At 36.7% G+C, this 13,529-nt stretch overlaps 1 protein-coding gene across 2 annotated transcripts in view; it reads left to right on the plus strand.

Moving 5' to 3' along the window:
• The window catches only part of LRRIQ3 (leucine rich repeats and IQ motif containing 3), a 159,307-nt gene that overhangs the window by 64,587 nt on the left and 81,191 nt on the right, over positions 1-13,529 (plus strand). For both annotated transcript variants that reach the window (XM_008690827.1, XM_040627128.1), the window contains exon 4: positions 5,405-5,561. In XM_008690827.1, coding sequence (XP_008689049.1) covers positions 5,405-5,561 — 157 coding nt within the window. The remainder of the gene's footprint in view (positions 1-5,404; positions 5,562-13,529) is intronic.

A 13,529-nucleotide genomic window follows, 5' to 3' on the forward strand; every position in this document is an offset into this window, starting at 1 on the left:
ACCACTGGCTGAGAAGAGCTAGATAGGACTGCTGGCGTGTTTTCTCACTTGGCTTGCCTAGGTGAGATTGTAGTGTGAGCTCTGTGGTTGCCTGGATCAGCCTCTGGTTAGATTTATTGGATGGTTGGGATTCGGTAGTACACTCCAAAGTATACTAAAGTATACTTTAGTAGATGAAGCTTTGAATGAGTTTCTTTGCCCTAGCAGGACAGTAGCACAGAAATCAGGGCTTGCACATCTCATTATTTGTGTGACTGAATATCCTAGTCACGTGGGGCCACAAGTTTTGCTCTGCAGACAGGGAAAGCCATGGGCTGTGCTCTCCGTTCAAATGCCACAATGAGCAGAGCTATTGGATGGGCTACAGAATTTCTTGTGTGCTCTGGTAAGATTCTCAGGTTGGGCAGGCTGAAGCCAATATTCAGCAATGAATACAAATTAGTTTCCTTGCCTAGGTGCAGTGAGAGAAGCAGTTCCAAGGCCAGTAAGGCTCTTTGTTTGTGGCCTTGACTCAAACTGCCCCAGGATGCAAGATTCCTGGCTGAGCAGGACCACTGGCTTTCCTCTGGGGGCAATCAGCTCTACCTGCCTGCCAGTTGTTTTTGCTGGGTCACACAGCAGCTTCTGGGTATTCTCACCAGCCCTTTCTGTCAGACGGAACCAGGGATCATGCTCTGCAGCAGGTGGGGCTATGACTCAGCTCTCCTGGGGATGGACCACTTTAGACAACTCCCAAGTTTTCCTAAACAGGCTCTTCCAGTGGGAGGGACCAGGAGCTATAGTGAGCAGTGGTGAAGCTATGACTTAACTCCCTTGACTGGGCAAAGCAGGGGAAACCCTCTAAACCAGGTGCTAAATTTGCTTTGGGGGTGATCACCTCTCCCACCTTCCTCTTAGTGTGAGTACTGCTGGTGTTACCTTCCTGTCAAATGATGCCAGGAGCCAGGCTTTAAAGTGGTAGGGGTATGACTTAGCTCCTGGGCAGCGACATATCAGGCTCCAGGGCCAGCAAATCTCTTTGTTTGGCTGTGTGAATCAGGCAGACCCTGTAGCCTGCCGAGTTCCTTGATCATATTGTGCCATTGATTTGATTCTGCAAATGAACAGAAACACTGTTTGGGACTACTGCGTGAGCTCTGCAGGCAGGAATTCAGTCTGCTGCGATCCCAGTGCTGGTCCCACCCTGCTTTGTCACAATCGGATTCCCAGTAGTTGAGTACCACAGATTCCTCTATAATCCCCATAGGGTGAGACCAGAGTAGGGGCTTCCACAAAATGACCCACAACACTGCAGGAGCTGGATATCACCCCTGGATTCTCTTTTCCCTCTGGAAGAGCTATAGGCTCAGGGGAGACCTCTCAGTGTGGTGCTGCACTGGCCTGAAGGAGGAGGATTGCTGTTCACATGTAGCCACTCCTTTTATCCTTTTACTACATAATGTCTTGGTCTCTGTGGTGCATTGGGGGGTGTGCTTCAGCCTTACTTCTATGTTCTAGGATTCTCTCAATGGTGTTCTGTCCATGAATGGTTGTTAGTCGTTCTTATGTGGGAGAGCAAAGTCAGGAATATGTCACCATTTTAGAGATGTTACCTCTTCTCACTTTCAGTTTCAAAAGATGGTTTTGATGAATATAAAATTCTTGGTTGAAAGGTTTTCCCCCCACTTTTTAGTATTTTGACTATGTCATACTACTGCCTGCTGACCTCTGTTGTTTCTTGTGAGAAGTCTGCCATTAATCTTATTTGGGTTCCCTTGTGCATGACTACGCCTTTTTCTTCTGCTGTTTTCAGGATATTCCCTTTGATTTTGGATTTCAAACATTTTTTCTATAGATTTTATTTACTTATTTGAGAGAGAGAGGGAGAGCACACAGAGAGTGAGAGGGAGAAGCATGAAGCAGGGCTCGATCCCAGGACCCTGAGCTAAAGGCAGACACTTAACCAACTGAGCCACCCAGGTGCCCCTGGATTTCAACTATTTTGCTATGATGTGTCTGGATGTGTTTTTTATGTGTTTATTTTACTTACAGTTTTTTTCATCAGATTTCAGAGTGTTTTAACACTTCTAATATGTTTTTCTGTCTCTTTTCTCTCTCTCCTCTTCTCTGGTAAGTCCCATTATTCATATGATGGTGGAGTTAATTGTATCCTGCATTTTTTGTGGGTTTGTTCATTTGTCTTCATTATTTTCTGTTTATCAGCATAATCTTTATAAATCTCTTCAAGTTTTCTGATTTTTTTCTTCTTCCAATTCAAATCTATTGTTGCACTACTCTAGCAAAATTTTCATTTCACTTACTATACTTTTCAACTACAGAATTTTCATTTGGTTCTGTTTTATAATTTCTGTGTCTTTATTGATAATTTCTATTAGAAAAAAACCTTGCCTTTATACCTTTCTATACTTATTTGAGGCTTATTTCCTTTGAACATATTTATAATAGTTGCCTTGAAGTGTTTGTTTATGTCTGTGATTTGAGCCCTTTCAAAGGTAGTACCAAAGGCCTACTCTTTGCTTATACTTTTGTTTTTCTTTGCTTGTCTCATAATTTTTTGTTGAAAACTGGACATTTTAAATAGTATATTGTAACCACCCTTGATCGATGTCCTTACCCAGGACTTGTTTATTAGTTTAATAACTTGGCTAGACTATTTTAGTAAACTTTATTTCCCCTGCTCTGGGTAGCCTCTGATATTGCTCCTTAGAGGGCAAACCTTTAGACAGGTGCAGTCACCCTTGGAATGACAGTGATTTTAGCAGGGCTCTCTTTGAGTTTCTCTGTTTCTGATTTCTTTACTAAGCTATTCCGAACTCCTTTGATATCACACCTATTATTAGCTTTCACTAATTTTCAGCTGACTATTGTTTTCAACAATTCCCTGGGAAATAAGTTGCTCCACAGTGTGATCTTTTAAAACCGGGCTCTTTACAAAAGTAATCTTTGAGGCAGTTTCTGGAGTTTGTTCAGATCTCAGAAGGGCTCTTCGTAGCTGTCTTCTCCTGGTTCTCTCTGGTAAACCTCAAATTGATTTACAGTTTAGCTTTCTACTCTCTTAGAGCTACCCTTCTCCTTTTAAGTGTTTATCACTTTCTGAGGTCAAGGGCTATCAGGGTTCCAGTATTCTCTACCTATTGCACCTGGGTTAGAGCTTCTGCCTTATGAGTTCTGAGAGGAGAAAGAGAGCCCAAGTTCTCTCAGACGTTCTTGCTTGAAATAGATTCTCTAAAACATGGACCCAGGCTAGGGTATTTCTTACAGTGATACTGTCGCCCTCGACTAGAACCAGGTAGGGAAGGGATCCTGTGTTTTCTTGGTTTCTCTTTTTTGGAGTGGAATTTCTATTAGTCTGAACTTGGGGCAGGGGAGAGAGAGAGAAAAGAGAGGGTAAGTTGTTTCAACAGTGAGACACTGTTTTTACTGATTTATAATAGATTTTATTGAATAAATATTTGTTTATTTGCTGTATGCCCTTTAAACAATTTCCAGATATTTTAAATGGTTGTTTCACTGGGGAGAGGATCCACAGAACTCCTCACAACTGTATCACAGAAATTGTCTCCCCAGTGTGATTCTATTCAAAGCTACTCTTTTTTCTCAAAACTCAACAATGCTTGTCCATCCCAGTGACCTGCTCTTTGTTTTTCAAACATGTCAAGTATATTCTTGCCTCCTTAAGCATACTTCTGACAGGCTTTTTGTCCTGCTGTTTGCTCTACTAGAATTTTTGTTTGTTTGTTTCTTGAGATTCCCACCACATCTTGTTCCTTCTCAGTATTACTGTCCCAGTCCAGATTATGTGAAAAGCAATTTGCTCCTATCTCTAGTGTTTTATTTCTATATTATCTATCTCTACTTATTATTATTATTTTTTTTAGATTTTGTTTATTTGAGAGAGAGACAGAGCTGGCAACAGAGATAGTGAAAGAGAGCACAAGAGCAGGGAGGAGAGGGAGAAGCAGGCTCCCCGCTGAGCAGGTCCATCCCGGGACCCTGGGATCCTGACCTGAGTCAAAAGTAGATGCTTAACCGACTGAGCCACCCAGGTACCCCTATCTATCTCTACTTATAAGAAAATATAAGCTTCATGTTATTAGGGATTTTCTTCTCTTCACAGAGCACATATTGGTCACTTTCAGAATAATACTTTTTCTTTGAAAATCCCTTTTTTTTCTTCTTTTGGCAGTTTTATTGGTAGCCGTGTGTGTTCATCTGGCTGTATTTTTGTTACATTTGTAAGTGAATAAGTAATAAGTACAACTGCAGCTTAAAGTGCCTAAATGATAATTGCATCCTCTTTGTCTTCATGTTTTTCCCTTCTGATGGGCTGAAATGCATCAGTTATATGGGTTGCTGACAGTATGTCTGAAAATGGTGAGGCAGGATTTAATGACTTTAGAGAGCAGAGCTGCCCCACTGGTCATCATGAAAGAAAAATAAACTCGTATCTTATTAAGGCCATTGTAAGTTTTAGTCTTTTACTATATTTTACCCTCATTTGTAGATCATCAACAAAAATATTTTGAATGAAGAATGAATAGATGGAACCCACTTTAAAAATCTGAAAATTGGGAAAAATTGCTTTCCTTGGTTAATTTGTTTTACCTCTGCTAAATAATAATAATGGCAACTGTAATCTTCCTGCTCGGTTCATCATTTTAATTCAAACGACTTTACTCTTTCATCACATAGAATAAATGTTACTGACTCCTCTCTTAAGCAGTCTCCACTCCCAGCATGGAGTGGGGCTCGATCTCACAACCCTGAGATCATGACCTGAGCTGAAATCAAGTCAGACACTTAACCTACTGAGCCACCATGTGCCCTGCTTAGTATTCTATAATTAAGTTTGATATTGGTTTGTTGGTGCCATTTATCAGGTAATATTTTTGATATACTGGATTAAATAAAACATAAAATTAATCTCATCTGTTTCTTTTACATTTTTTAGTGTGGCTAATAAAAAATTTAAAATTATTTGATGGCATACATCATATTATGTTGGATAGTACTACTCTAGAGTAATTTTTCTGGTGAAAGTAAAAAGTTACTTCTTCACTGGAGCAGAAAAATCAAAAGAGTTCATACTGGTTACCTTATATTTCTGTAGATAATTTAGTCATGTTCTTCTTGCCGTTATATTATAAAATCCACAGCCAAACGTGAATACAGAATTGTTTGTGGATTCATATCATCAGAGATTTCTCAGCACTCATTCATCCCCTGATAAATGATCATGTGCAAACCTTAGTGACTAAGTAGTTTTATATAGTAGTAATATGAAAACAAGTATTACATTAAATTTACTACCATGTTTTCAAAGGTGTAAGTGAACTCATGAGTAGTTTTCTTTCTTTTCTTTATGGCAAAAAAACTAAATGACAGTTTCCCCCCTTATATGCAGCCCCTTGTTCTTGTGCAAAAAACATCAGGAGAAATTTATTAGTGAATGTGAAACAAAATGGATTTACATACAGAAAGGATATGAAGACAGACTCTTCAAAGATCTCTTTTTTCAGCCTGAAACTAACATAACGGGAAAGCTTACACATTGGAAACATGTAAGCATAATTAGTTTATTACTTATCTTTAAAATATTTTTATTTTAGATACTATAGTTATAATTTATGTAGCATTAGTAAAATTTCTTCATTCTCTTTTAAATATTTTCCATTATATTGTTAATATTCTGCTTGAGATTTTCTTGATAAAAGAAAAGTCATATAATAACAGAGCACAAATATAATTTTTGTGGTGCATTATTCCCCAACCATCTTATAATTTATGTTTTATATTTTTTTCTTGTATTGATTATTACAAGTAGTTATTAATATTAATGTAAAAATCTCTTCATAATAGTTGAAAACTTAAAAAAGTAGTTTATTAAAGACTGATGAGAGTATATATATCATTCAGTGTTTTATGCTAAGTTATGTATTGCTTTGAGGACACATTGAAAATAGAAAGAAACTTTTATTTATTGAGTGCCTACTATGTATCAGGCACTGTGCTAGATATTTTGCATGTGTTCTCTAATTTATTCTCCACAGTACTGTAAGATAGGTATTTTTATTCATTTTTATAAGTAGGGAAACTAAGGCTCTGATGGGTTAACTAACTTAACAAAAGCCACGCAATTGAGTGGCATTGCTAAGACTTAACTTCAGGTCTTCTGACTTCAGGGTTTGTGCTTTTTTTATCTTTAGAGTTTTTTTTTTTTTTAATGTGGGTATTTTATAATGGTAGAAATTAAGACTTGACATTGTAGTATAACTAACTAGAGCAAACTTTTAATAATGTGTAAGCATTGTTTGTGATAGACTCCTTCACATGTGGGCCTGTTCCTAAGTAGCTTGCACTACAAATGTTTCCGTTACATTAACATGATTAGAAAGGACTACAAAAGGTCCAGACTGTCATTAGTCTGATTTCAGTGTTATTGAGGACGTTTGTTCTAGAAATAGCACAGGAATATCTTCAAGCTCTTAAAACCCAAAAATTATCCATTGAATAAAAACATGGGTCTATAGGCAGATGTATGTCATTGAAAAATTTTTCCTCATTAGCACACAGTGCCAACTGTATTAATTTGCTCTAGATAATATGCTCTATAAAAGTATGAAGTCCATTTGAAGTATCTTTCGGTCCTCTCTATAGAATATAAACTCACTGATTTCAGGTATGTCACCTGCTTTTTTATATGCTTTATGCAGAGGAGACTTTCACTGAATGTTGCATATGGTACATATCCAATTGACAACAAATTTGGGCATATATTTATATATTTGTAAAATATTTATGCACTCATATACAGATATATGTACAAATACATAGCCATATATCCATATGCAAAATCTTATATACATATATGGATATATGTTGTATTATGGCAAGTGACTACTATATGTGCATAAATAGGAATAAAATATTCACATTATAGAGTTATTTTACTTAGTATCTGTGAAGTTACATAGACTATATCATTGTCAGGAAGTATTTCGAATGCTAAGAAATATTGGAAAATATATTCTGCCGGGAAGGCCAGCAATCCCTGTACCTATGGATGAAAGATTACTCCAAACTTTGCAGCAAAAGAGAGGAGAAGACATGGGGGTCAGCACTCAGAGGCGAAGACCCTTTGCTCTTCTTTGCTCCCGCTTTTATTGGTCCTTCAAGATAGTCACAAATCCTTATCACTGTTCCTCAAGCACAGGATGTTGACAAAGGGTCTTACTGAAACTGGGAGGATCTGTTTACGGGGAAGTTATGATATGCTAATTTGGGTGTATTCTACAGGTTCTGCTAAACATAGCCTGAGGGACAATACCTACATCTCTTAGATCACAGGTCCATTGTTTGGGCTAGGAAAATTTCAGAACCACCCCCGCCCACCCGCCATTCCACATTCCAATGGCAGAGTGGTCATTGGAGGGCAGGCCTCGGCAATCCAAAGGCCTCTGCCCTTCTCCAAAACCTTCCCTTGCCCCCAGCGGCCTCTGTGTTACATTTTAGCAAGCCAGGTATTAATGGCTGATTTCATGCTCTTACATTAACCCCAACAATATTCACTATAACAAGTTTTCTAAAGCTCTTTAAATCATTGATAATTCTGCTAACCACATCACTTAATGTTAAGAACTATTCTTTCATATTCTATGAATATGTACATTGTCCTATGCTTTTTCACTCTGTATAGCTACTATTTATAAGACATTATAGAAGTTGCTCAGCTCAATTTCTTAGAGTAATTGAAATGATTCTTAATTGTAAGATTCATCTTTGCGTCTTTACTTTTTCTTTATAAAATTGTTCCATCTTCTGGTGGCTTCATTTGTAGTCTCGTCTTTAGCTCACTTGTTTGGTGTACTATTCTTTTATTATTTTTGTTACTTACATATCTAGTCATTAGTGACTTAGTGCTTGGTTAATTAGAAACTATAGTGAGAACAAGTGATGCCATAGAGTGCCTAAGAGAACCTAGGATTCAAGAAACATTTAAAAAAGTTAAGAAGTAGGGAAAAGGGAGGAAGTAAAAAAATACCAGTATTTAATACTGGGAGTTCATTTTAAAAAAATGCTGTGAGCTGGGGGATTGGGATAGGCCGGTGATGGGTATTAAGGAGGGCACATATTGCATGGTGCACTGGGTGTTATACACAAATAATGAATCATGGAACATTACATCAAAAACTAAGGATATACTGTATGGTGACTAACATAACATAATAAAAAATTATTATAAAAAAAACCAGAGCTTGGAGTAGGGTGAGTTGAGTGAGATAGGGTCTTGCAAGTGCAGATGGATCTTGTCTTAACATAAAGTTTTGATGTTTATCACATTAAAAAAATAATTTGAATTCTAAAAAAAAAAAATGCTGTGAGCAAATAATGGAAAGGATTAGTGAAGAGTGGAATTCAGATTTTAGTAATTAGATAAGTAATCAGTGTCTGTTTTTCTCCTGTTTGGGGATGAAATGTGCTTGGTCCAAAAGGCATAAAATGCCCCATATTCATGGTAACCTAAAATGGAAAGAGCTAAAGGAGTAAGTTCAAGGTACATTTATTTAAGAAATGCTATGATGCAAAGCCAGAAGTCTATATAGGCACCCAGATTTTATGGTGCATGCTTAAACTATTAAAGGAGATACAGAACCAAAAGTCAGGGTTCATGAGTAAGGAATCTGATTTAAAAAAAAAATGGATCAGAGGAAATTGAGGATCTGCAACAATTGCTAGGGACATTATTTATCCAAGGCTTACATGGTCAAATGGTGATTGTTCCTTTTGCAGAGGAGGAACATAGATATAGAATTATGGTGGTCAATTAGATCAAGTTTTAGGGAAGCTTATATCTTATTATAATGGGCTTTAGGGAAATTTAGATACCATTATGGTGGATTTTGCTGGGACACCCAAGAATATTTGAAATTTTCTTTGGCATAGTCAACACTTTTCCTCAAAGGTTACTGTGGAAAATGTATGTAAAGGGAGTAATAGCAAACAAAGCAGTTTCTAACTGGGATGTTGGCCTGAAAGTCCATGGCAAAATTTTAGTAACCTGAGCTAGAGTATAAGATATTCTTCATTATTTATGCTTTGTTAGCTTTGTATTATTCTTTCACTTATTTCCTATATTGCAAACATGAATTTTAGAAGGGATATAGTATGAGAGAAAGTCATACCCATTGGAGCCAAAAGGAAAGAGATTCAGAGGAGGGGAAAGCAATCTGCCATATATTTATCTCAGAGGCAGCCTCCTTGCTCCAGCCCCCACACCCTCACATCTGAAGCTTCCTTAAGCTGGTTTAGTCATATGTTGTTAGGAAGGGGAGAAAGCATTTAAGAGATAAAAAAGAGTGACGGTCAGGAACCTTAAGTGTTTCAACCTCATGGAAAGAAAGAATAAATCTATCTTGTAGATCTCAATCTTCTTTGACAGCCTACCTCCTAGAATCATGATCTAATTTTTTTCTTAGAACTTGAGCAGCACCTTCCCTTCTTGAAGCATGAAGGTTGGAATTACATACCCTTTGTCTTGACATGTTTTCTGGAGTGGGTACATATGTTTTCCCTAGTTAGCTACAAAATGAGGAGAGGGATCAATAAGGCAATCCAGTTCAACTTCTCTGGAAGGGATTTCTTAGTTGAAACCACTTTTAATACATTGAATGTTCACATCTTGTACCCCTTTATGCCATTGTATGATTCCTAGACGTACTCTAATATGGCAGTCATCTATACTAAAGTAAGATTTGCTTTAGATATGCTGATTTGGTTGAAATTTAGAATATTTTTATTGATTGTTTTCCTTGCTTCCAGAAATTTAGTTTTCTCATAACTAATGCTGATGGTATGTACATGCCATATTGAACACCATTTTTGTAAAATAAAATAGAACGTGTTTTCAAATACAGTCCTCCTATGAACCTTTTCTATTATTATTAAATATGTTTTCCCAAAGATATATAAAGACTATCAGATTGGCTTCTTTCACTTAGTAATATGCATTTAAGTTTCCTTCATCTCTTATGGCTTAGTAGCTCATTTCCTTTTAGCACTAGATACTATTTTGTTGTCTGGATGTACTGCAGTTTATCCATTCATCTATTGAAGGACCTCTTAGTTACTTCTAAGTTTTGGCAATTATTAACAAAGTTGCTATAATCATCCATGTGCAGGTTTTTGTGTGGACATAAATTTTCAGGTTGTTTAGGTAAATATAGTGGAGCATGATTGCTGAATCATATGGTAAGAATATCTTTAGTTTTGTAAAAAAAAAAAAAAAAGCCACAAAACTGTCTTCCAAAGTGGCTGTACCATTTTGCATTCCTACCAGCAATGAGAGTTCCTGTTGCTCCATATCTTTGCTAGGATTTGGTGGTGTCAGTGTTCTAGATTTTGGCTATTCTAATGGATGTTTAATGCTGTCTATTGCTTTAATTTGCAATTCCTTAATGACATGTACATATTTTCATGTTTACCTGCCATCTGTATATCTTTGGTGAGATGTAATTCTCTTTTTACTATTAAAAAGGTGAGATGATTTATCACATGGCTATGTGAGTAAGAGGAAAGAAAAAGGCTCGCCTTAAGCAGGGCTGCTGTGCAGTATACAAGTGCATTTACATCCTAGTCTATGTAGATGATATTCCCTGGGGTTGTGCACAGCACACCTTGCATGGAAGGATGAGTTTGCCCTAATTTTATAAGTCCAAGTAACTAATCATATGAGGATTATTTTTGTGTGTGTGCATCTACTTTAAATTCAGGTAAATATGGGGGTAGGAGATGAGAATAATCAGAATAATAATCAGAATAATCATATTACAAGCCAAGAAATTTTAAATTTGCTTTTGCCCTCTTTGTCTAGTTTAACAGTAAGTGATACTAAGAAAATATAGAGAGGGTTGATCTTATATTGGATTTAGGAGATATGGACTCAGTCACCTCATTCTAATTAGGTGAGGTGTTAAAAAGAGACTTACAGGTAGATATTTTATTTTTAAATTTCATTGTTTTGTGAAAGAAGAGTGATTTTTTTATACTGGAAACTGACCTTTATTTTCAGTGTTTCTGTAATGTTGTTCCAGCTTACATAATTCTATAAGAAAGAAGCTTTGTGATGACATTCTTTAAAAATTGCCCTTTGTTATTATCTGTCATTTTGGGGCCCCATCAGCAATTCGGTTCAATTCAAATGGGTATTTTTTGAGTATTTACAATGTCCCTAGCACTGAAACAAACTCTGAAGCCTTAAAAAAATTGTAATCAAGCAAGTTCTATCTGGAACTTTGAGGGAGAGAGAGAAGAGCTAGGAAAAACTCACAGGGTAGGGACTGATTACCTAAAGTGTGGAACTGAGAGGAGTATACAACTTCAAATCTATTTTAGTTGCCTACATCTAATGGGTCTGACCAAAGGAAATGGCGTTGTCCTGAGTATTAGAACTTCTGGGAAATAGTAGCTTTTAGTGTAGGTGGAAATAATGAGATATTGGAAGAGTATATAAGGGCAGATGCTAGGGCTGCCCGAGGCTAAGGCTAATTTAATTTAAGCTTAATTCAGCCCTCTTTAGGGGTTCAAAGAAGCAATAATGATGGTTCAAAAGTGAAAGTAAAGCTTAACAACCTCATCAATACTTAGGGGGCTAAATTTAGCCATTTAATAAAGTTTTGCAGGTATTTATTGTATGCTTTTGAGGTATCAGGTTCTCTACTCTTCACTAATAGTAAAAATAAATAATGTCCCCTTTAATCAAAGATTTTACTTAGACTAAAGAGAGAAGACTTGGAACTAGATCGATAAGATTAGGACAGAAGCATACAAGGATAATATTACCATTTGTGGCTGCCCAGATGCAAGGAGTGTCATTAGCTGAGAGCTCCAGCTTTTAGGTTTTTTTTTCAGGGTCCAGTTCTTTTTTCAAGTTGCAGTCATACTATTTTCTCTAGGCAAACTCCAGCTAATTACTCAGTAGGGTAGCATTGCAAGGACCTGGCCATTTCTCCTCAGGGTGGGATTTTCAGACAGATAGACTTTGCTTCAGAATTCCAGGGTGGTTGGCAGAGAATTTAGCTTTCCCTGATTAATCCACTTCCTCCATTTTTCCTTTAATAGGTATTACTTTCCAATAAAACTTTTGCATACTTAACTCTGTCTTGGTATCTCATTTCTGAAAAAAACCAACCTGTGACCATTTATTGTGATTAGTGCCATAAGATGCAGATAAGAAAGATTTGAAACAAAGCAATTGCAGAATTAATTTTGAAAAGCAGCAAATGGACACTAGTTTAATACATAATCTAAGGTGAAAACTTTGGGAGTTGCCAGGGCAGTAGGAAAAAGAGAATTGAGCCAAGGATTCACCTAATAACATAACCCTTCTGGAAAAGGGAAAGAGGTCAGAACTATAAAGTGCTGATAATACTGCTCAACAGATACTTTGGTGCATTGAAGTGAATAAAGGAGAATTAAGTGACTTAAACCTGACACAGAAATTAGGAAAAGTTATAAGGAGATCCTTGTAAGTTATGCTAAATGATAACTTCATTGGCATCTTCCCCCCTCCCCCATTGGTATGTTTTAATGTCTGCTTACAAATGTCAGTTCTGTTGGTCCCATTCCCATACATAAGAGCTTTAATATCAATAACATACAATAATATTGTCCCCTAGGAATCACAAGACAATATAAATACAAATGTAAATAAAATTCCTTTATTATTAATATTCCTCAATGAAGTGTCCATCTTTTCTGTTATTGAAAATTATATTTTTCATAATCATAGCTCCATCTCCAGCTGTTCACATAGAACGTTCACATATCTGCTTGCTACCCTGACCTTTTAGAGCCAGTTAGAAAACAACTGACATTATATCCACAGACTTCCTTTTGTTAAAAAATATAATTTGGGTGTAATCTTTTGCTCTGTGTAAAAAGACATTGTGTACACACTTCCACAGACCACAATGAATATTTCTGCCTGAAGTATTTCCTGGAGGGGCAAGACATCTACCTGGTACCCTTCAATTTGGCTCTCTTCATTATTCAAAGTTTCTCAGTCTTTTTGGGCAACTGACTCAAGAGGGGAAGCCTAATTTTATACCAAGCAGAAAACTGACTTACACTTATGCCCTTCAAGTATTTTCATTTGCTATCACCAGGCTCTAAGGATTGCCATCATTATTGGATCACCTGAAAGTTCAAAACTTGAGATTTTATGGATTATCCAGGTCTTGTTTTAATTTTGGGCTGTTCATTTATATCTCATGGTATAGCCTTGAGTTTGAATGTGGACAGTATCCCCTCCTTGAGTGGACATGGCCATTGATTTTTGACTCCTGATCTCCAGAGACATCAAATGTATAGTTTAGTTTGTAAGTTGTTTTTTTCCTGATCTACAAATATTATTAGAACAAAAGCAGTATTGAGTGTTGGGCTTACCTCTCTGGGATCTTGCCTTCTCTTAAATTTTGACCTGATAAAGCCTAATTTTCTTGAGAAATCTTTCCTGTTTTGTAAAGACTTTA

The sequence above is a fragment of the Ursus maritimus genome, unplaced genomic scaffold (assembly GCF_017311325.1).
Source record: "Ursus maritimus isolate PB19 unplaced genomic scaffold, ASM1731132v1 scaffold_12, whole genome shotgun sequence".
Lineage (NCBI taxonomy): Eukaryota > Metazoa > Chordata > Mammalia > Carnivora > Ursidae > Ursus > Ursus maritimus.